The following is a 24,126-nucleotide window of genomic DNA, read 5'->3' on the forward strand; positions in this document are numbered from 1 at the left end:
GGCGTTCAAGTCGCTGAACCAGGTTGTGATGCAAGCCAGTTAATCTGCGCTCTACTGCACACCTGTAGAAGGGAGTATTTGTCGACATACCAAATCTCATCAACCTTCTATGGAAGTGAAGGCATTGATGGACTTTCTTTATGATGGCATCAATGTGATCTGTCCAGGACATATTCACGCCCAGGAATTTGTAGTTTTTGACTCTATCCACAGCCATCCAGTTGATGAAGACAGGTTTGTGGATCCTCAGTCTTCTTCGTCTAAAGTCAACACTCGGTTCCTTGGTTTAACTGACACCCACCGCCCTTTGAGTGAAAACGTTACTCCTCAGATTCCTATTAAATCTTTCCCACCCCTCACCTTAAACCGATGTTTGACAATAAATACTTGACAATTCCTTTCCGTCTAAATATCATTGGTTACTTCAGAGTTAATCAATTGGGTGTGCTGGGAATGGGGGGGGTATCGGTCGTGTAGTTTATCTTGGCATCATGTCCAATATAGACATTGTCAGTCGTGAAGAATGTTTCTCTAATGTACAATTCTATGTTCTACTTTCTGCACATATCCAAAACTAAACAGCAAGTACACCACAATGTCATTGGAATTTGTTGTTAGGAAGAATAACCAAAATTTCACAGTGGGAAGGGCAGAACAGACACTAATAAATTCTCTGAAACTCTGAAGGTTAATGCTTGTGTCCTGCACTTGATTAATTTGGACCAGGAGCTCCGTATTTCCCCTGTTATTTCATCCACACTCTAAATTAGGGCAGAGGAGTTTTCTCTATAAAAGATGTAGGATTTAAATCCAGGTTAATAGGGTAAGATTGAGAGCTGGAATATAAGTTAATGTTATTCAGGGAGACTCTTTAGTCAAGCTTAAATAAGTCATTTAGGTTTTCTATAATTTAGACTCTTGTACAACGGGGAAGTGAGTAGGGAGCAAGAATATGGGTCAGTGCAAAGGGGAACTCAGCACCGTGAATCAAATGTTGTTGTCATCCATTAACGACATGCCTTTGCACATTATTCACATGAATAGGACAGCATACTGATGGGAAGAAGAGGAAGAATATTGAGGCTGAGCACTTGTGTTAAGGAACCACGGTCGTGGTGGATTGATTAAGTACACTGAGGATAAGATTTTTAAGCAAAGGACCGAATTCAGTGACAGTACATTTTTGATAACACTATTTTTTATGCTGACGTGCCCCAGGCAATGTAATATGTTCCTACATTTTCAGCACTCCCCGCTTGACTAAAGAGGCAGTTAAATGAGCATCACTTTTCCTTCTGGACATGTCCTTAATTTAACTTTAATGGGTACAAGTACCTCTCTCCACATCCAACCCTCCCAGATTGATTTCAGCTGTGAAAATAGCCCTTTCTAGTGTGGCAATTCAATTAGTATTGAATCATGGGTGATCTGTGCTGGCCTCAACTCCTCTTCTGTGACTCAATCTTTCAAATCGTTAATATTTATATATCTACTTGGACTGTTTAAGGATCTTGCCTCCGCTGCCTTCAAGCAATTCACTACCTCTTGGAGAAGACATTTCTCAAGGCATCGTTTTAAATATAGGCCCATTGTTTTGTAACTATGTTCCCTTGTTCATGACTCACCCACCAGTGAAAATACCTCAACACCTATCCCATCATATCTTTACGTTTGAATAAGGACACCCTTATACCCCGTCCCACTTAGGCGATTTTTTCGGCGACTACAGGCGACTAGGCTGTTTTCACATGATCGCGGGGTGACATCTGTACGGTCGTGAGTCGTCTCCTCAAGTCGCCTAAAGAGTCGTAACGTTTTTCTGGTCGCCGTTGGATTTTGAAATGTTCAAAACTTTCGGCGAGTGTGGGCCTGATGTAGCTTGACTTCTCCTGTCGTAGGTGCTGTCGTAGGTTGTCGCCAGGATGACGTAGGTTGTCGCCAGGTGACGTTGGTTGTCGCCGGGTGCTGGCTTTGGTGAACTTCATTGGCGACTACCTACGTCAACCTACGTCAACTGACGACAGGTACCGGCGACTGAATTGTCTTCAGTTTTCACCAACAGGGTCGTTGCTTGTCGTAGCTTGTGGACGTAGGTTAGCTTTGACCGTCGTAGGTTGTCGCCTGTGTGGTCGTAGGTTGCCCTCGGTGTGGTCGTAGGTAGACGTCCTAAGTCGCGATGATTGAGTCGCTGGTTGTCGGTAGCTTGCCGTAGCTTGGCATCGACGAGGTGGTAGGTTGTTGTCGACATTGTCGTAGAGGGGGTCCAGCTGCTGCTTTTTCGGCGACCTGCTACAACTGTGACAGTGGTCGGCAGTCGCCGAAAAAAATCGCCTAAGTGGGACGGCACATTAATACTTTTAAACTTTAAGCAAAACAGAACTTAAACCTTGCAGTCTCTCTTGATAACATAATCTCCCATGGCAGTAATTGGACCACACCATTGGACTGGTGCGCCAATAACAACTTGGCACTAAACACCTCCAAGGCCAAGGAGCTGATTATTGACTTCAGGAGGTCCCATTCTGGAGAATATGCCCCAATCTCCATTTACGGGGAAAGTGTGGAGAGAGTGTCCAGCTTTAAGTTTCTGGGCACTCACATTTCAGAAGACCTCACATGGTCCACAAACACCGCCGCGCTGGTCAAGAAGGCACAGCAACGACTGTTCTTCCTGAGGACATTAAAAAAGACTGGTCTGCCCCAACAGCTGCTGACAACGTTCTACCGCTGCACCACAGAGAGCATACTAACGTATGGCATCTCAGTGTGGTATCTCAGCTGCACGGAGGCGGAGAGGAGAGCTCTTCAGCGCGTCATCAACAGAGCGCAGCGGATCATCGGGACAGAGCTACCAGCCTTGGAGGGCATCTACCACACGCGGTGCCTCAGGAAGGCCCTCAGCATCCATAAGGACTCATCACACCCCTGCCACGGTCTGTTTCAACTACTTCCCTCCGGCAGACGTTACAAGGCCTTCTACGCCCGAACCTCCAGACTCAGGAACAGTTTTATCCCAAGAGCTATAGCGGCTCTGAACCGGCCCTAATGAGTGCCCCCCCACCCACCCCCTTTGGACAGTCTCCCTCAGATGGTCACGTCAATCAATTCAGCTTGTTTATTTTTGTATTGTATTTATTTACCTTTCTTGTACATCAGTGGAGCTGCACACTAAATCTCGTTGCACTGACGTGCAATGACAATAAAATATATATTATTATTATTATTATTATTATTAGCCTGGAGATCATCCTTTGAACTGTCTCCAATGCCACTACATGCTTCCGTTGGTAAAAGGTGCCACAACAATGCATACTGTTTCAATTGTGGTCTCACCAGCACCCTGTACAAAAGTAATGACACATTCAGCAAAACACAAAGTGCTGGAGGATCTCAATGGGCAGAGAGCATCTGGGAAGGGGATGGACAGACAGTGTTTCAGGTCGCGACCATTTCTCAGACTGATTGCAGTAGGGGAGGAGGAACAAAAGCTGGCCAGTTTGGTGGTTCAGATGAGGTAGTGGAGGTGTTTGGCTGTTGGGTGGAGTAAGTGACAAATGCTAGAGGTGAAATGGAGACAAAAAAGGATTGCAGATAAGGAGGAAGTAAAATGTAAAGCCAGAGGGTGTGACAGGGGAGAGGGGAAAGAGCAGAGATAAAAGGGAGATGGAGCATTTGGGGAAGGAGATCAGTGTATGAAGGAGGGGAAATGACAGGGTGATGAGGGTGGTGGGAGATTGTGAGAGAAACGAGTACACACTGGGGTGGGATGGAGCATGGGGAGGGGGAGGCAATGGAGGAAGTCCAGGACAAAAATGCCAATATGGGAATGGGAAGTGTAGTTGAAGGGAATGGCCTCTACAGAAAGCGGGAAGTGATGGGAATGGGTGAGTGGCTGGCGGTGTGATCACGTTGAAAGTGGCGGAAATGTCAGAGACCGATATGTTGGGTGCAAGTCTGGTGGAGGGAAAGGTGAGGCCTGGGGTAATCTCTATCTTGTCCCATCTGGGGCGAGAGGAATCAAGAACTGAATGGTGGGACACAGAGGAGACACAAATGTAGATTCTGTCCACAACAGTTGCCAGGGTGTGAAGAGGTAACACCTGTACTATAAATGCCTCCCCGATATCTACCTGCATTCCGTTTTCAATATAGAATATCAACGGGCCAAGAGAAATGTGACTGAACAGTGTCCTCACATTGCAGCCTGGCTGAGATGGGCAAGATTTAGCATAGAGTGGAAAAACTTTCTGGGCTAGTCAGAGGATGGTGAATCTGTGGAATTATTTGCCACAGAAGGCTGTGGAGGCCAAGTCAATTGATATTTTGAAGGCAGAGATAGATAGATTCTTGTTTAGTACGGGTGTCAGAGGTAATGGGGAGAAGGCAGGAGAATGGGGTTAAGAGGGAGAGATAGATCAGCCATGATTGAATGGCGGAGTAGACTTGATGGGCCAAATGGCCTAATTCTGCTCCTATCACTTATGGCCTTATGTCAGTGCATTTATCCAGCAAGCCATTGGGAAAACCAAACTGCATCTTAAAGGACACATGGTATGTAAGGAGGGTTCTGATGAAATACCTTACTGCTGAAACTTTAACTCTGCTTCTTTTATCGCAGATGCTGCCCAACTCATTGGATAATTCAAGCAAATGTCTCCTTTTAGTTTAGGATTCCAGCATCTGTAGTGCTGTGTCTTCCCAAGATTACACAAAGGGTGGTGGGTGTACGGAACAAACTGCCAGAGGAGGCAGTTGAGGCTGGGGCTATCCCAATGTTCAAGAAAGTTTGACAGGTACATGGATGGACATGTTTGGAGGGATATGGGCCAAACGCAGGCAGGTGGGAAGATGTTGTCAAGATGGAAAGAGTACAGAGGAGATTTACGAGGATGTTGCCAGGACCAGAGGGTGTGAATTAAAGGGAGAGGTTGAGTAGGCTGGGACTAGGGTGATCTTATAGAGATGTATCAAATCACGAGAGGAATAGATTGAGTAGATGCACAGAGTCTCTTACAGAGTGGGTAAATCGAAGACCGGAGGCATAGGTTTGAAGTGAAAGGGAAAAGATTTAATATGAATCTGAGGTGTACTATTTTCAAACAAAGGGTGGTGGGTGTATGGAACAAGCTGCCAGAGGGGGTAGTTGAGGCCGGGACTATCCCGACATTTAAGAAACAGTTAGACAGGTACATGGATAGGACAGGTTTGGAGGGACATGGACCAAATGCAGGCAGGCAAATGTGACCAGTGTAGCTGGGACATGTTGGCCGGTGTAGGTAAGTTGGGCCGAAGGGCCTGTTTCTACACTGTATCACTCTATGACTCTATGACAAGGATTGCCTTGTTTGGAAAAGTGTTAAGATGAATAAGAATTAAAATGAGAGTTGCAGAACAATTCGTACATACCTGGAAGGTGACCTGAGCTGCGTAGATGAGCTTATCACATTCAAACAAGCTTCTTGTTGTGTATTGAAACACAGAAAATGTGATGCTGTCGATCAAGTGGACAACTCTCTGCTTGAGGACTTCATCAGTAGGTGCTCGTTTCACAGCCATTTGGAATACCACGTTAAAAGCCTAACAGAAACGGCAACAACTTATTCACAACTTATGCTACTGAACATTGTACTGCCATCTTTTCTGTAAAAACATCAAACATCACGATATATTTCGCGTTACATTCTTTGCTTGAATTTAATATCAAAATGTCATTTTTTAAAGCATTCAATGACTAGCATGACATTTCTTGGAATTAATTTTTGGAATCAAATTTCTTGGAATCTAGAGCAGTCCTGAACTACTATCTACCTCATCGGGACCCTCAGACTACTTTGATCGGACTTTACAGGTTTTACCTTGCACTAAGTGATATTTCCCTATCATGTATCTGTACAATGTGTACGCCTCAATTGTAATCATGTCTGGTCTTTCCCCTGGCTGGTTAGTTAGCACGCAACAAGCTTTTCACTGTACCTCAGCGCACGTGACTATAAACTAAATTGAACTGAAGTGAACTTATTCTCTCTCCCATTGCAGTTCTGGTTTACCTATTTCAACTATTTCCCGATTACAGCACCAAGTGGGCATTTGTGGCAGTGCCCTGGGATGGTTCAGGTCCTATCTGGCAGACAGAACCATGCGTGTAAGCCTTGCTGGCTTTGAATCCTCCTCCACTCCCTTGGCATATGGGGTTCCACAGGGCTCAATTTTAGAGCCCCTGCTCTTCTCTCTATACCTACTTCCTCTGGGCTCAATTTTAAGAAGGCATGGCATCTCCTTTCACTTTTACGCAGATGATAGCCAGTTATATATGCCACTCAGGAAAGAAGACGACTATTCTCTAAAATCACTTCTGTCTTGTCTTGAGGACATTAAGTCCTGGATGGCCTTAAACTTTCTGGGACTTAATGAAAAAAAGACAGAGGTGATTTTGTTTGGCCCCAATGGCTGCCGTGAACCTCCCTTTGTTGACTTGGGTCCACTGGCATTGTCCGTAAAGCCAACAGTTTTAAACCTGGGTTTTAGGATGGACGGTGATTTTAAACTAGATAAACAAATAGGCGCGATGGTTAAGTCCAGCTTCTTTCACCTAAGGAAGCTGGCAAAGGTGAAGCCCATCCTCGAGCGGCAGCATTTTGAAACAGTAATCCATGCCTTTATTACATCTAGGCTGGATTACTGTAACGCACTCTACTCTGGAGTCGCACGAGCTTCATTGGCTCGTCACCAGCTGGTTCAAAATGCTGCCGCTCGCCTTTTGACCGGAACTCGAAAGAGGGAGCACATTACGCCAATGTTGGCCTCCCTTCACTGGCTCCCAGTGCACTTTCGAGTTCATTTTAAAATTCTTTTATTTGTTTTCAAATCGTTGAATGGGCTCGCCCCGCCTTACCTCTCTGAGCTGCTCCACCTATATGCTCCTGCCCGGTGCCTCAGGTCAGCTGATCAGCTGCTCCTTGAGGTACCAAGGTCTAAGCGGAAGCTCAGAGGGGATAGAGCCTTTTCTGTTGCTGCTCCGGCACTCTGGAACACCTTGCCGTTGCACATCAGACAGGCCCCCTCACTGTCCATCTTTAAATCCTCCCTAAAAACTCATTTTTATTCTCTGGCTTTCGACACTGGCTGAGACATTGCTCCTGTTCTTAGTGCTTTTAATGTCTTTTAATTGTTACTGTTTTTAGTCCTTCGTTTTACGGTTTTTAATGGTTTGTAATAACTTTTTGTCCATGAGTTCTCATGTACAGCACTTTGTGGCAACTGCGGTTGTTTAAAGCGCTTTATAAATAAAGTTTATTATTATTATTATAATATTATTATTATTTCCTATTTCCATATTTCAACTTATGAGCACATATTTTCAATATAATTTTATGAAAGGATTTTGAGATAATGGGGAGGGGGAGAGGGGGGGGACACCTTTAAAAAAATCAGGATAGTTTACTGAGGTAGTTCATCAGCTGAATGGAACAGCAGGGGGCAAGGGAAAGATGCGTTGAGCTTGTACATACATACCTTCAAGGAGAACTGGTACATGGGGTGGATTTTATTCAGGTCATTCATGATGAAGTATAAGACTGAGGCTCGGCCAGCAGCTAGCCGGTAATGCTCCCGTGCCTCATTGATCTTCAGCTCTGTTACCTTGGCCTCTTTTACCTGCGTGAGAAAGAAGATGATTAATTGGTAACAACATGGTTTTAATTAACAAAACAAACACATGGAATCTGTAAAGAGTCATTTGGGGATCACCCTTGCTACCAATTTCCGGTGCAAAGGCTCGGCTCAACAAAACCTCCTGATTTTATGATGCCATGCAGAAGCAGTTGGCAAAAGCTGTTTCCCTTTGGACGCTGTAATGTTCACAGATGGCTATATGGAAGAGCAATGCGTGAGCTCTTTGAAATCGAGGTAAAATCCCAAAGCAGCACAGCCCTGCACCGCATCCAAATCCCAACACACACACACAGAGCTCAGATTCAGTCTCATATCAATCCTGAGGTGTTCTGACTTAACACATCAGAGCTTCTAAATTATATCTTGCAGCTGATCTAGATAATTTCATTTAATTTCTTGTACATAATAGAAAATACAAACACTGTGACCGTCTGGGAGGAGTGCAGCAATTTGGTTGTGCGGGTTTTGGAGAGGCAACCCAGTATCCTCAGTGCCTCACTCCTAAATGAGTGCAAATTTCCAATACAAACACGCATGCACACGTGTGCACCAAAGACACAAACACTCACAAACACACTACATTTAAATTCTCTGCATGAATTCTGGAGGCTTGTGGACCTGATTACCACCTAGGGTTCCCATGCCACTGTGAGGACTCTCCCGACGCCGGAGCACCACCACCCGGCGAGAACGGCCAGGAACATCGGGCCTCCGTAGAGGCAACTGTGGAGGCCTCAATAGGCCCGACTATGGGTGAACTGGGGTTGGGGACTGGACTTTGTGCCTTCCTTCATGGTGGGAGCCATTGTGGGGGGATGTTCTTTGTGTTTAAGACTCTCATTGGTGTTATGTCTGTATTCTTTTTTTGTGTGCTGCAAAATGGCAAAAAGCATTTTACTTCATTACACCTCGGTGTATGTGAATGTGACCAATAAAATACCTTGATACCTTGATTCCTCACCCGACCCACTGTGCATGGTTTCACACTGCACTCCTAATGGAAGCTCCTATAAGTTGCCTCGCTGGAAGCAGGTCTTGATGTGAACATTTTCTCCCACTGCCAATGCCAATCAGTCAAACAACATTTTGGTAGAAGGCAGCATCTCTGGAGAGAAAGAATGGGTGACGCTTCGGGTCGAGACCTTTCTTCAGACTGAGGAACCCTAAGTCTGAAGAGGGGCCTTAACCCTGAAACATCACCCATTCCTCCTCTCCAGAGATGTTGTCTGATCTGCTGAGTTACTCCAACATTTAGTCTATTTTAGGAGTAAACCAGCATCTGCAGTTCCTTCCTAAACATTTTGGTCAAATTTATGGGGTGAAAATAACAAAATCTTATCTTGCTCAAAGGCTCCTTTCTTTAAGACCTGCATTAAATCACTCTTACAAATGATAAATTGTGGCTGGCATGTATTCTCATCTGGAAATAATCAGCATGCTTAAAGAAAGCAGCAGAGAAAAACACTTATTCTCCGGCACTTCAAAATATTATTTTCATAAGCCTTAAACAAAGCAGATGAACTAATTAACTATATTGTACATTGTATGTTAGTAACATTGGTCATGCTCCATCCACAATCCTGCTTTACTAGATATATACTTCTGAAACCTGCACTCCCACACAGAAATATGCATCTATTAATTTCCAACCTTTATCTCTGGAATTCTTTCCAAATATAAATTGAGGAACATTTACCAAACTGTCATATTCCCAACTTCATGTCATTCAATTACTCCATCTTTGTTGCAGATATTCTACATTTGAATTCTTCGCACATTTATATGGCATTCCCTTGTTGATGGGTCATGTTACATTGACGCAACCCCCCCCCCCCCCCGCCCCCACCGCAATCAGTCTGAAGAGGTGTCCTGACCCAAATTGTCACCTGTCGATTCCCTCCACAGATGCTGCCTGACCCTCTCTGTTCTTCCAGCACTTCTTGTTTTACTCCTCATCAATAGGCTCTTTGCTAAACTGAGCTCTGAGGGATTTTGTAATAGGCTTTGGCAGAAGTGAAGGTAAATAACCTGTTTAATTCCTTCCAGACTGGCTATAGTATTCACCCATGTTCTCCAGAAATGCTGCCTGGCCCAATATTCTGTGTCTTTTTTTGTAAACTAGCAATTGCAGTTATTTTTTTTATTACATCGTATTCAACAACTTTTTATACAAACAAACTGACGTTTAATACATTCCCTTATTCATCACGAATCACACATATAGGTCTGAATGCATGGCTATTCAAATAACATTCACTTTGTAGCTAGATTTGGCCTCACTTTCTCTTCAATCTCAGCAGCAGTCCTTTTAGTCGTCTCCAGATTTTCTACCAGGGCCGTGTCTCCGAGGAAGTTTCCAGAAGCGGAGGAGAGGCGGGAAAGTAGGTTGTCCTCCAAGGTCTTCAAGGTGATTTTGAAGCCATTCTGCTGCTTTGTTAGGTTGGACTACAGAGAGAGAAGAATACCACAGGGATCTCAGTCATATTTTAAGACGATCAAATGCACCACAAGAGCAAAAGTTGCAGGGGAGCAAATCTTTTATGAAAGCCCCAGCCAATTAAAATTACAAATGACTGCAAAAATGAGGTTCCTGTCTGTACAACACAATGCATGGTTAATACTTTCATTCTAACATCACTCCAGTGACCTAATTAGAAGAACACTGCAATTATAGAGTGCAGAGTGTTTATAAATTTGCTAATTAGAATGGGGTTAATAATATATTATTCATATCCTCATTGGAGTGGAACAACACTTTGGGGACAAATGACATCATCACTTTACACCTGTTCCAATATTTAAAATATTGGATGAGCCACAAATGATATTCCACAACTGTAGATTTGAATTGTTGCCTCTTAGGGTTAAGAGAGAAGGGGAGTCCTATACAAAGTCTACAACATAGACATGAACAATTTGTTCCAAATGATCTATATTGGGATGTATTCTCCACATGCTCCCACTCTAATTGCATTTTCATACATTACATCTGTAATACCCTCCACTACCTTTACTCGCATGTACCAAGCTTATTCTTAAATGCATGAATAATATCTGCTTCAATCAATCCATGTGCAGCACATTGACCTCATTCTTGTGCAAAGAAGTTCATTTCAGATGTTTTTATTTGATCCATTACTGATTATCTTACATTTATGGCCCTTTGTTCAGGAATAATACACAGGGGGGAAAAGGCTTATTCAGTTTCTCTGATGTGCTGGTTCTAAATGTTAAAGGCTGTTATTGGGGCTTCTCAGTCTTCCTTTCCCTGGTAAAAGGAGTCCCAATCTGTTTAATCTCTCAATTTTAATTACATAATGTGACATCTTTTCTGCTTTGTTTCAATGTCCTCTTTGTAGAGAGATCATAACTCCACACCATAGGCCAAAACTTGACATTATCTTTCTGCTTTTATATCTAATTGTATCTGGAAAAAAAAATGCTGTCTTTCTGACACTCTTAATTAAAAGAAGCATGATGCTAATTTTGGAGATTCCTGTTTCTGTATTTCTGCAACTCATTATTGAAATCCCTGTAAAATGATTTGAGATGCAATCTAATCACACGAACACACCCTTAAGTAAAAGCATTTACAGTATATGATACCCGGGATATTTTCTAATTATTTCTCCTTCTGGACTCTTACCAGAATAGGGAGCGGAGGTATTGCTGGATGTATGTATTGAGTCTCAATATAATGGCCCAACAATTAATAGCCGGCTTTCCCAAATATGGAAGTAAGTGATATGAAACACTGATTATCATTTTCCTTTTTGTACACAGACCAGAACTCCACATCGTAAACCAACACATCGCTGAAAATTAATGTAGCTTCTTAAAGCACCTACCAGCCAGGAGACCCATTTGCTGCTCAACTCTATTCCCTCCAAATTGCTGGTCTCACCTTAGTTACTAATAGTTTATCTCCTTGGGCAACATCCTTTGCCACCACCTATGGGTAGGTTTTCTCTTCCTGGTATCATTCTTATCCATCCTGATGTATTTGGAGAAACCTTCAATATTTTTCATCCCTGGAGCTTACCCAAAATCTAACTTGGATCCTTTCTCCCCTCGACTATGAGGTGCTCCTCAATAAAACCATCAGTAACTTATCAGTTTCCTTTGCACGCACAGGAAGTGCACTGAGGTGTCAATTTTGTTTTGCATTTCAAGGATAAGAGATTTAATAGATGAACAGAAATTTCCCCTGATTAAATATTTGATAACAAATGATAATGCCTGCAAACTCTACTACAAATTCTGTTTCTTTGCGATCTATTCTCTGGCAACAGTTTGGAGCTGATCGAGACCATTTGTAACCTCATATCTTACAGAATTGATGATCCATCCTTTCCTGAAGAGAATATGGACATTATCCCACAATATGTCCTATGATAGGCATAATCACACAACCCCAAACCCAGCAAGTGCCTGCCTCAGTTACTTTTCTGGTTTGGATTTTGGGTATAGGAGCAAGGAGAACCTACTGCAGTTGTACAGGGCCCTGGTGAGACCACACCTGGAGTATTGTCTGCAGTTTTGGTCTCATTCTTGCTATTGAGGAAATGTAGCGTAGGTTCACCAGGTTAATTCCAGGGATGGCGGGACTGACATATGATGAAAGAATGGGTCGACTGTGCATTCACTGTAATTTAGAAGGATGAGAGGATATCTTAAAGGCCTGTCCCACTTGGGAGTCATTTGCGTGTCACGCAGGTGGCGCGAAACGTTTTCGTGAATCCCAAAAACCGGGGGCGCCGTGCGCGTCCATGCCTACGTCACCACGCACCATGCGCGCGTAATGCAGATCTTGCACGTGTCGTGCGTTGTGACACGTAAATGATGTCGTGTAAATGACTCGCAAATGACGCCCACGTGGGACAGGCCCTTTAGAGAAACATATCAAATTCTTAAGGGATTGAACAGGCTAGATGTCTGGAATGTTCCCAAATGTTCCAGAATCCCAACTCAGATCATGTGTGAATCTTCGCCAAATATAAATGTGTAGCAGAGGTGGTCTTCGTGAAAATTAAGGAAGGGGGGAAAGTTTGTAATTGAAAATGAAATGTTTGCAGATTTAGGAGAGGAAGGAGAGAAGGCATTGAGTGCCTTCAGAACAAGTATTTTGCCTCACATCAGTTTTCCTCCATCAAGTCGTATTCCCCTTCTCTGCCTCCGTCTGCTCTGAGGCCTAATGGCGGAGCTGGCGACCTCGAGGCTCAGGAGGCAGAGCCTGCCAGGACTCGCACTGAGCTCGCTCCCGTGAGGTCGGCCCGGCTCGGGGCTGGAACAGGGCTTTCGTGAGGGGCTGTGACGGCCGGCCCGAGGAAGGAACGGTGCTCCCGTCGGAGTAGCCGAGCTCGGGGAGGTACGGCGTTCCCAGCCTGAGGGAGGAGCGGCGCCCGGTCGGGGCGGCCCAGCCTGAGGGAGAAGCGGTGCCCGGTCGGGGCGGCCCAGCCTGAGGGAGGAGCGGTGCCCGGTCGGGGCGGCCTGGCACGAGGGAGGAGCGGCGGCCTGGCGCGAGGCTGAGACGGTGGCAGTACTCACGTGAGGGCGATCCGGCTCGGGGCTGGAACGATGCTCCGGGGGCTGGGACGGCAGTTCTGGTGGCGGTGGCCTGAGACCGGGGGTTCGGCCGCGGGCCAGCGGCTGCGTCAGCAGGTCTGGTGAGCGGCAGCTTCGACTACCCCGGGCCGCGGTGTTTGAGCCGCGAGGACAGGTTTTAACATCGCCCGGGGGGTATCGCCTCAGCGCAGAAGGAGAAGAGGAGGGAAGAGACTGCAGCCCTAAGACTTTTGCCTCCATCACAGTGAGGAGATGTTGGGTGGACTCACTGTGGTGGATGTTAATATGTGTTTATTGTTGTTTTTTATTGTATTGTATTATATGTATGACTGCTTAAATTTCGTTCAGACTTCGGTCTGGATGACAAATAAAAGGAATTCAATTCAATTCAATACATAAAACAAAGATCACTCTCAGCTACGGACACAGGCGCAAAAGTCTTACTAATTTGGGAAATGGAATAACCAGTGATGGATTTTATTTTGAGGTTGCTAACGGAATCAAGGGATATAGGGAAAAAGCAGGATCATATTGAATGGCGGTGCTGGCTCGAAGGGCCAAATGGCCTACTCCTGCACTTATTTTCTATGTTTTTATGTTTCTAAACCAGGGTTACCAACCCCATCCCTGGCCATTGTAATATTCCCCACCCTTCATGTACATAACCCCGAGGGCTGGCTGCATTGTAATGGGTTTACTATCACACAGGCCTGGATTATGGAGAATTTGCTCATAATCACTACAAAGTGAAAACATGATGAAACTGACAACAACCGCAGTGTATCAACAAAAGTGTAGTATATAAGGAAGGTTCAAATTGGTTAATAGTGATTCAGTGGAATTACGTCCACTGCAGCAAGTTGCAACCTTCTCCAGCAGAATCAAGTGAAATCACGAGCAGATACGGACTTAAGCTAATTATAAATCTGCCCCGCAATAAAGTATGTGTACAGCCCCACATTTTCTTACAAGATTAATGGTTATTTTTGTATTAATATCTTCTAACAAATGTCTTGTCTGCATGTGTATGTGTGTGCGTCTGTCTGTGTGCGTGTCTGTCAATGTGTTTGTCTACATATGTGCACGCACACGCACAATAATTCTTCAATGAATATTTTGAATTGTTTGCCTTCTTGTTCCTACATTGCAGCCTTTGAAAAGACCATAATCTAATGGGTTGATGAGCCATCTTATATCTGAACATCATAGCCGCTGGGTACAGGGGCCTGCTTAACTTGCCTTAATGCAGCAAATATCGAAAAGAGGATATTCTTGTTAAAGGTTGTTAGATCTACGTGTGCGGCTTGTTGGAAAATCAGCCACAAGTTCCAGAGGTTTGCTGCCAAAATAAATGAGGAGCTTCAGAGTTGCATGTTAATGCTACTGAATTCATTTATACATATCAGTCCAAATACAAGCTACGCATTTGTAATAACTGCTAGTCATTAGGACTATAAGGAAAATGTATTCATGTTTCTGCCAATGTGTCATATTCTAATGGCTGGTGAATAAATTGAGAAACTGGCATTTGCTGCAATTCAAAAATAGAGGGATATGTAAATAGATGAAATATTATGCTCAATGGAATCCTATTAGAAGAATGTTTTAATTGAATTGGATTTGAATTAAAAAAACATATTTATCCCACGCAATCCAAACACTGTATTCAAGAAATGTGCAAGATGACTCTACCTGAAGTTTGCCGTGTTCATTAGAGAGAATAAATTAATTTCAAATCAGTCTTAAATGTATTCTTTTTTAAATAGAATGATATTACACAGAGATAAATGCCTGTCACATAGATGAAACATTGCCAGAGACCATATCCAATCCTACTGATATGTTAAATGCATCCTAACTATCTTACCCCTCCGATTCCAGCATGGACTGCATTAACTAAAGTACATTCTTGGCTTATTATCAAATCCATTTTCTCCCTGGATATCATCTCCCATGAAGAGTTGATATTGATAGGAAAAATGTGATAATGTTCAGATGAGTAAAATATCCAGGAATATCCACAAGTCATGATAAAATGCATTATTATAATTGCAAAAGAAATGTGAAGTAATATATTTTTAAAGTGTCGAGTACAACACAATTATTCCATTATTAAGCATTCCTTTCTACCTTCACACATTGAGGAACAGTTTTATCACCAACGTGGAGATTCTGGACTAGATTAGCCTGTATTGGTAGCTTAATCTATTGTGCCACTGTCAGTGACAGATTTGTTGACAAAGACTGCTCTAAAATGTGTTCCTGGATCACCTTAGCCCAAGGATTCCCACATTTGGATGTTGTGCACCTTCTAGCTTCTGAAGAACTTCTCATTCCGCTCTTGTGAGATATTTTCCACTTAACATTTCAAATAGAATTTCTTGGTAGTATTGACAATTTAATGCAAAAATTATCAGCATCATTATTGCTCGGGTAGAAACCTATTATGAACTGAAACAAAACTGCCCACGCTTAAAGGATAGGAAGGAACTGCAGATGCTTGTTTAAATGGAAGATAGGCACAAAAAGCCGGAGTAACTCAGCAGTTCAGGCTACATCTCTGGAGAGAAGGAATAGGTGATTTTTCGGGGCAAGACCCTTCTTCTGACCCGAAACATCACCCATTCCTTCTCTCCAGAGATGCTGCCTGCCCTGCTGAGTTACTCCATCATTTTGTGTCTAACTCACTTGTATCCACCTATCACTTCTCAGGCTTTGTCCAATCTCCACCGCTTAGAAGATGGAGGGGGGATCTTATAGAAACCTACAAAATTCTTAAGGGGTTGGACAGGCTAGATGCAGGAAGATTGTTCCCGATGTTGGGGAAGTCCAGGGCAAGGGGTCACAGCTTAAGGATAGAGGGGAAACCCTTTAGGACCAAGATGAGAAAAACATTTTTCACACAGAGAGTGGTGAATCTCTGGAACTCTCTGCCACAGAAGGTAGTTGAGGCCAGTTCATTGGCTATATTTAAGAGGGAGTTAGATGTGGCCCTTGTGGCTAAAGGGATGGAGAGAAGGCAGGTACGGGATACTGAGTTGGATGATCAGCCATGATCATATTGATAAGGCGGTGCAGGCTTGAAGGGCCTACTCCTGCACCTATTTTCTATATTTTCTATGTTTCTATGTTTCCGGCTTTCTCCTCCTACTACGATCAATCTGAAGAAGGGTCCTGATCCAAAATGTCACCTATCCATGCATCTCCAGAGAAGCTGCCTTATGCACGAAGTTACCCCAGCGCTTTGTGTTTTACATTTGATCAGTCCTGCTGGCAGTTCAGTCTGTCACAGCATTCTTCTGCTTCAGAGCTGACAAATCGTGCGACATTTGTTCAGATGCAGTGGTCTGGAACTTACTGGTGAACCCAATTACTATTGCCTGGCTGTGCTCCATCATTCTACTCTGCATGGAGTACCACGACATGGCAGAAGCTTGATCAGACCCCTTAATGCTTACACAAGGGAATCAGTGCACAGGATCCATGAGCATATTTAGTTCAATAAGTATTGTTTGGCTGTGAGGAAGACACAGCTGGAATCAGGCAAATCTTTATTTTTTTTAATTACTTTTTTTAATGTAATGATCTTAAATACATGTTTCAGTTGAGTTCACTTTCTTTAAAAAAATAATATTTATATGTTTTTTATTTCCAATTTTAGAAACATAGAAAATAGGTGCAGGAGTAGGCCATTCGGCCCTTCGAGCCTGCACCGCCATTCAATATGATCATGGCTGATCATCCAACTCAGTATCCTGTACCTGCTTTCTCTCCATACCCCCTAATCCCTTTAGCCACAAGGGCCACATCTAACTACCTCTTAAATATAGCCAATGAACTGGCCTCAACTACCTTCTGTGGCAGAGAATTCCAGAGATTCACCACTCTCTGTGTGAAAAATGTTTTCCTCATCTCGGTCCTAAAATATTTCCCCCTTATCCTTAAACTGTGACCCCTTGTTCTGGAACTGTGACCCCTTGTTCAGGAAATGCTTCTTCAAATCAAAGGACCTCTTCCACTGTCATTGGGGGACTCTGACAGGGGAGGAGGCCTAGGACAGAAAGAGTTGCTGCCTGACCCGCTGAGTATTCCAGCATTTTGTGTCTATCTTCGGTGTAAACTAGTATCTGCAGTTCCTTCCTGCACATCAGGTCTGCTCCACTGCGAAATCTCCTCAAGGTAATGCAGAGTTTGAAGAAGTTCTCCTCCTCTCTTCAACAGAAGTTCTGCACATTGACAATGGAGAAGGCTCAGGACAGAAAGAGATGCTGCCTGATCCGCTGAGTTACTCCAGCATTTTGTGTCTATCTTCAAATCAAAGATGTTTAAGTACATTGAAAAAACATTAATAGCTTTCACAGGTGGTAAAGGTTGGGATTTGGGCTTGTTTTTACCTATTAAAGACTTCCAGGGAAGTTTCCTGGATGGAGATGTTGGATTCATTGTAACAGAAGGCCGTGGAGGCCAAGTCAATGGATATGTTTAAGGCAGAGATGGATAGATTCTTGATTTGTATGAATGTCAGGGGTTATGGGGAGAAGGCAGGAGAATGGGGTTAAGAGGGAAAGATAGATCAGCCATGATTGAATGGTGGAGTAGACTTGATGATCCAAATAGCATAATTCTGCTCCTATCACTTATGAACTTATGAGATCAGTCTGAAATGATTGCTCTGAGTATTGCTGCTGGGTCAGTGAGGTCAGCCTTTTGGAGGTAGATAGGGAAAAGGGCAATGGGGTGGTGAGTGGGGTGCCTCCCAGGAAAATCCAACCCTGTACTCCATTGCACAACCAACAAGTGTCTCTTTACTTCTCATGCCTACATCTGAAACCACATCATAATTTGAGCCCATGCATCAATAAAGCAATGACATTTTAATCTGTCACGACAGAACAGCCACTGTTTTGTGCGAATAGGCTGAGAGGAAAGTAGCCAACTTTGACATTCCTCATTGCGAAAAACCAATTAAATTGTTATTGCCAGTCCCAGACATCAGGAATAGATATATCGTGGGAATGATAAAAAATAATTTGCCTGCAAGAGGTGGGAACTAATTGGAGATCATCAGAACATTGGCAAAGTTATAAATTAAATCTGTTTTAAGCTGAAGAGAAAGGTAAGGTCGAACAGTGGGAATGTCTGTGGTATGGTTGAGAATGAAAGAGACTGAATATAACAAGTGTTGTTGGCCAAGCCTTAGGGAAGGTTCAGTGCTGGTAAATTACTTATAAAAGGTCATTGACCTGTAATTGTTATTCTCTCCAAAGATGCTCCCTGACTTGCTGTGTATTTCCAGCATATACTGTTGAGGTTTCCAATTTCCAACACCTGCATCGAAGGTGCTTTGCATCCCATAGTTCCTGCATTTTCCTCCCTTTATTTCCTTTTTTCTTTCTTTCCTTCTCTTTCATTCACATCCTTCCATATGTCTCCTCAGGACAGATCAGTAATAATCAACACATCTTCACCACCCTCTCTCAGCCACTACCACTTGTGTGATTCAGTCATTGGTGTCCATCCATCAAAGACATTCATTTGTAAACACAAGAGATTGCAGATACCAGAATCTTGAGCATAACACAAAGTGTTGGTTGGAACTCAACTGGCCAGTCAACTTCTGAGGAGGAAATTGACGAGCGATGTTTCTGATCATAGACACAAAATGCTGGAGTAACTCAGCGGGTCAGGCAGCATCTCTGCATAGAAGGAATGGGTGATGTTTCGGGTTGAGACAACTTCTTCAGACCCTTCTGAGTTACTCGCTGAGTCCCGTTGAGTTACTCCAGCATTTTGTGTCTATCTTCAGTGTAAACCAACAACTCCTACACATCATCATTCTGAACAGATCCCTTCTTCTGAACAGATCCCTTCTTCAGACTGATTGTCTGAAGACATCTTTTTTGTTCCCTTCAGCTACTTTGTAATGTAAAACACATTTGATTTCTCACTGATTTCTGTTTATAAAAGTGATATGTTGGTTATGTTTCACTTTCCAACAATGCTGCCTGACTTGCTGAGCACTTCCAGCTTTCTTTATTCTTACTGCCACGAACAGAGTTTTGGAAGAGCATGGTTAGATTACTTTACCTTCAACTCTTCCAAGTCTGGTCTTTCCATACTGACTACAGCAGCCAAAAGTTGATCCTCTAAGCCATCTCTCGTTACTGTGAAGTTGATGAGGGTACACTGTGCCTGCATTTCAGGCTGATAATGGGGGTTCGCCAGCTTTGTGTGTAGAATAAGACGGAAGTTGGAATTGTATTCACATTCCTTGTCTCCAATTTTGATACACCTAGGTTGGAAAAGGTAGACCATTAGTTCAAGCACAACATCAGTAACATCAGTATCATTGAATGTGAAGATGCCAGCCAGAAAATCCATCCACCACTACCCTATCCTGTCCCCAATCACCAAGCCAGTTATGGATCCAGTTGCCAACATGCTTCAGATCACTTTTACCTTTTCTCAGCAAACCACACGGACCTTGTCAAAAGTCTCGCTGAAGTCCATTTAAGCAGTGTTCACAAAACCATCAATTTTCTTTTTGACTCCTCAAAAAAAAAATTCAGGTTATGACATAATCACACCTGCACAAAACCATGCTGACTGCTTCTAATTAACCCTGGCCTTTCCAAGTAAAAATAATACTGTCCCTCAGAATCTTCTCCAACAACCTCTCCACCCCCCGATGTAAGTCCCACCGACTTGTACTTTCCAGGCTTTTCCCTCCTGTGAACAGTATTAACAATCCTCCAGTCTTCTGGTACCACATGCGTGGCTGAGGATGATCCAGAAATCTCAGTCATATGCAACGTTTAAGAAGCCATTAGACAGGTACATGGATAGGACAGGTTTAGAGGGATATAGGCCTAATGCAAGCAAGTGCGACTTATGTAGATGGGACATGTTGGTCAGTGTGGGCAAGTCGGGCTGTAGGACCTGTTTCCACACTGTATAACTATAATTCATTGTCCCAGAAATCTCATCCCTTGCTACCTTAGTATCCTGGGATAGATCACATCAGACTGTGGATTTCTTCACCATGTTTTGCTCCAATGTTCCCTAACATTTCCTCCTTCCTCCTTGTCCTGCTCCCTGGTGAATACTGATCAGAAGCATTAATTTGGGATCTTGCTCTACATATAGCTTATCATTTTGGATCACGAGGGCAACTATTCTTTCCTTAACTACTCTCCTACTTTAAATAAACTCAAAAGGTTCAAGGATTCTCCTTAATCCTCTTTGCCAAGGTCCTTTGTGGCCCTTTTTTGCCCCTGTAATTTATTTCCTCTTTTCTCCTATAGCTCATATGAATTTCAAAGGAATCATTTGCTTCCCAGATCAAACTTTCAATATTCTTTGTTAACTAATCTTGCCATCTCTGCTCCATATCCTTGCAAGGATATGCTGATAAAGTTACCCATTTCACCTTTGTGAGTTTCATATCGAAACCAGTTCAAAAACAGTTTAGTTCAGGATTTTACACTATTGTTCCATTCAGGGGAACAAAGGATTTTGATATCTATTATGTCAATGTTTAGCACAAAGGTTCAGAGCTCAAGTAGTTTTAATGTTAAGATGGGGAGCTAAATTTATCCCACTTCTGTGCTAGCAATCTTGAAATAGATTTTGATGGATTCTGAAAGAAAATGCTCCAGGGATTGAGAGTTGAAATGTTCTACACTAATCACCAAAGATGATTAAGAATGAAAAATATGTTCTTCTTAAAACTTTACCTGCCCTTTTTAATGGTTTCTCTGCCCAATAATGGTCCCAACACATGATCCACTGTTTCTTCAAGGTTTTCGATCAGAACCACTTCACCTGCTCCAAGGGCATTTTCCATGATGTCGAGGTAACTTAAAATAGAAAAACAGAAGCATTTTTATATTAGTCTTCATTCATTGTGGTAGGAATATGCACACTCATTATAATAGCCTATTGAGTTGCTATTATTTCTAGCATAACATTGGGTAGGCAGATCTCAAAAGTGCGCAGGAGTGCAGGAGCATGAGGGGTGATCTTATAGAAGTATATAAAATCATGAGAGGAATAGATCCGGTAGATGCACAGAGTCACTTGCTCAGAGTAGGGGAATCGAGGAACAGAGGACATAGTTAATTATTTTGTGGATAATCAGACAACTATCATCTATTGAAATTCCAGCTTTTAAGACAACTCATTTTGATAGATTTTTAGATATTAAGAGAATCAAGGATGTAGACTCAGTGCAAGAATATGGCGCCAAGGCAAAAAGATCAATCATAATCTTATTGAAGACAGAGCAGAGATGAACAATCTTTCAAGGAGAAGGAGTGATTCATTTCAACTTCTTCCAATTTGCTGCACTGCATTTGGTGTTCTCCCCTAAATTGGATAAACCAAACACAGAACTCGTGTTCCGTCATAGGTGTACAATTAGGCCATTCGGCCCATCACGTCTACTCCACCGTTCAATCATGGCTGATCTATCTCTCCCTCCTAACCCCATTCTCCTGCCTTCTCCCCATAACCTCTGACACCTGTACTAATCAAGAATCTATCTATCTATCTCTGCCTTAAAAATACCGTGTCTACTGACTTGGCTTCCACAGCCTTCTGTGGCAAAGAATTCCACAGATTCACCACCCTCTGACTAAAGATCTGCGGGTGCAACCATTGCCTGCAACTTTGCCACCAAACTTCCCGTTGCCTGCAACTTTAATTCTACATCCCGCTCTCTCTCTGATCCATCGATCTGTGGCTTCCTCCACCACAAAACAAAACAATGAGGGCAAATGCAAGCTTAGGAACAACACTTTATCCTCCGCCTGTCCATGTTGCAGCCTCTTGGACTTAATATTGAATTCTGCAGCTTCAAGTATCTTGATCTCTCTGTCAGTATCGGTAGTCCATTGTGATAAGGATCTGCAAATGTCGGTTTACAAACAATAGACACAAAGTGGTAAGAGTCACTCAGGCAGCATCTCTGGAGAATATGGATAGGTACCATTTCGGGTCAGACTCTTTGCAAAGAGAATAAAATGTGTTAGAGTAGTATTAATGTACACATGGTTGATCATGCTTGATGGTTAGTGTTGATTGAACGACCGAAGGGCCTGTTCGTGAACTGTATCCCTTAATTCCATTTTAATCTCTGACCCTTATTGTTGGCAGTGAATCCGACCAATTAGAAATATTTATTCCACAAGAATATCCACAAAATATTTACTAGTTCATTTTCAATCTCAGTTTTGATAAGGCTATTTCATTCACAAACCACAGGATTTTAGAGAGATAACTCCACATTCTCCTCCCCAATGTTCAAATTTGCTTCTATAACTAACATTAATGCTGCTGCTTTCTCCACAGCCCAGCCTTCTCAATTTTCTGTCCTCATTTCAGATACAGCATCTGCAGAGTTTCAATTCTCTACATTTGTAATTCTTTATCTGAACTCACCCCAGAGGAAACTGTTCCCATCGTATCAAACAGATTTATCATTTGACAGACTTTGATTAGATCACTCCTCATCCATTTCAACCCAGTGAGAGCAGCCATAAAATGAATGCGCAGAGACTAATAAAAGGGCTATGAGCATCACAATTTCAGCTTGCTCTCACAGCTGGACATGAAGCCAAGTCATAGAAGACATGAACCACATGTCTGTCTTGGTGTGTGTGACAGGCACACCTCCTGGTGGCTAACAATGGTGAAGCATGTATCATCTTCAACAGCCAGAGAACAGTTCTTGCTGAAGGAGGAACATGGAAGCCATGAAGGGGGAAAGGATATCTCCCAAACTTGTACAAAGGATAACATTTCTCCAAGCTCTGCTGCCTGCCAACAATGTACAAAAGTCCCAATTGATTAATAAAATACATTTCAGCACACGTGAGAATGCAATGCAATGTAAGTTCAGCACAGGGGGCGCAGCTGGTAGTGCTGCTACTTCATAGCACCAGACCACGGGGTTTGATCCTGACCTCGGGTGCTGTCTGTGTGCAGTTTGCACATTCTCCCTGTATCCACGTGGGTTTGTTCCCACTGATCCAGTTTCCTCCCACATAAGGTCATAAGGGAAAGGATTAGAATTAGGCCATTCAGCCCATCAAGTCTACTCCGCCATTCAATCATGGCTGATCTATCTCTCCCTCCGAACCCCATTCTCCTGCCTTTACCCATAACCCCTGACTATCTGAGGTCTAGTCATTCCATTCATGTCCAATGGTTGAAGCTATTAGATGGCCAAATCCTAAAGTAAATCAACTTGAGGTAACTAGGAACGTACACTAGCCTCGAGACTGAAATACTAATTCCACAATTCTTCAATGATGGCGGCCAGTTAGAAACAGATTTTCACAACAAAGAAGTAAAAAAGAATGTACTGACCCTCTCTGTCCAATCCTCACAACTCGGAGGTCTTCTCCATACTTGCTTTTGATCCACTTGATACCTTGCAGCTGGGGGTCGATCATAAGTGGCCAGCGTTCACAACTGGTGAGGATTGTAGCGTTCTCAGTGGACATTCTGTCGGCCGGGAGGCTCTCGTTCTGCCAGGTCGCAATGTCGGCGTCATCGGTGAGCATCGTCAAGGGATCCAAACCAGAGGTCACAGGGATTGGAACCTTAACAAAGGAAAATTGTCTTGAGAATCACGGTGTCGCAACAACGCTCTGGTAAAACTTTTATATAAACCTCGTCAATGATTTTCAAATCAGCTCAAAAAACAGTGTATTTTTTAAAAAGATTTTTTCTCTGAAGTCGCTAACTTTTGCCAGTGTTCCAGTGTTCTCAAAATGACCCCTATTTGTGAATGCCCACAGTCAAAACAGCACAGTTTCCAATGAAGATCAGGAACTCCAACTTACTGAACTTCATAAACTGAGAGAAATAAGGTGATATTATTAA

General features: G+C 43.1%; 1 protein-coding gene across 2 annotated transcripts in view; it reads right to left on the reverse strand.

Moving 5' to 3' along the window:
* The window catches only part of dnah9 (dynein axonemal heavy chain 9), a 325,024-nt gene that overhangs the window by 82,648 nt on the left and 218,250 nt on the right, over positions 1-24,126 (reverse strand). For both annotated transcript variants that reach the window (XM_033044073.1, XM_033044072.1), the window contains exons 53-58: positions 23,608-23,843; positions 20,973-21,095; positions 19,324-19,528; positions 9,952-10,116; positions 7,513-7,653; positions 5,407-5,577 (exon numbers count right to left, since the gene is read on the reverse strand). In XM_033044073.1, the coding sequence (XP_032899964.1) occupies positions 5,407-5,577; positions 7,513-7,653; positions 9,952-10,116; positions 19,324-19,528; positions 20,973-21,095; positions 23,608-23,843 (1,041 nt within the window). The remainder of the gene's footprint in view (positions 1-5,406; positions 5,578-7,512; positions 7,654-9,951; positions 10,117-19,323; positions 19,529-20,972; positions 21,096-23,607; positions 23,844-24,126) is intronic.

The sequence above is a fragment of the Amblyraja radiata genome, chromosome 26 (assembly GCF_010909765.2).
Source record: "Amblyraja radiata isolate CabotCenter1 chromosome 26, sAmbRad1.1.pri, whole genome shotgun sequence".
NCBI lineage: Eukaryota > Metazoa > Chordata > Chondrichthyes > Rajiformes > Rajidae > Amblyraja > Amblyraja radiata.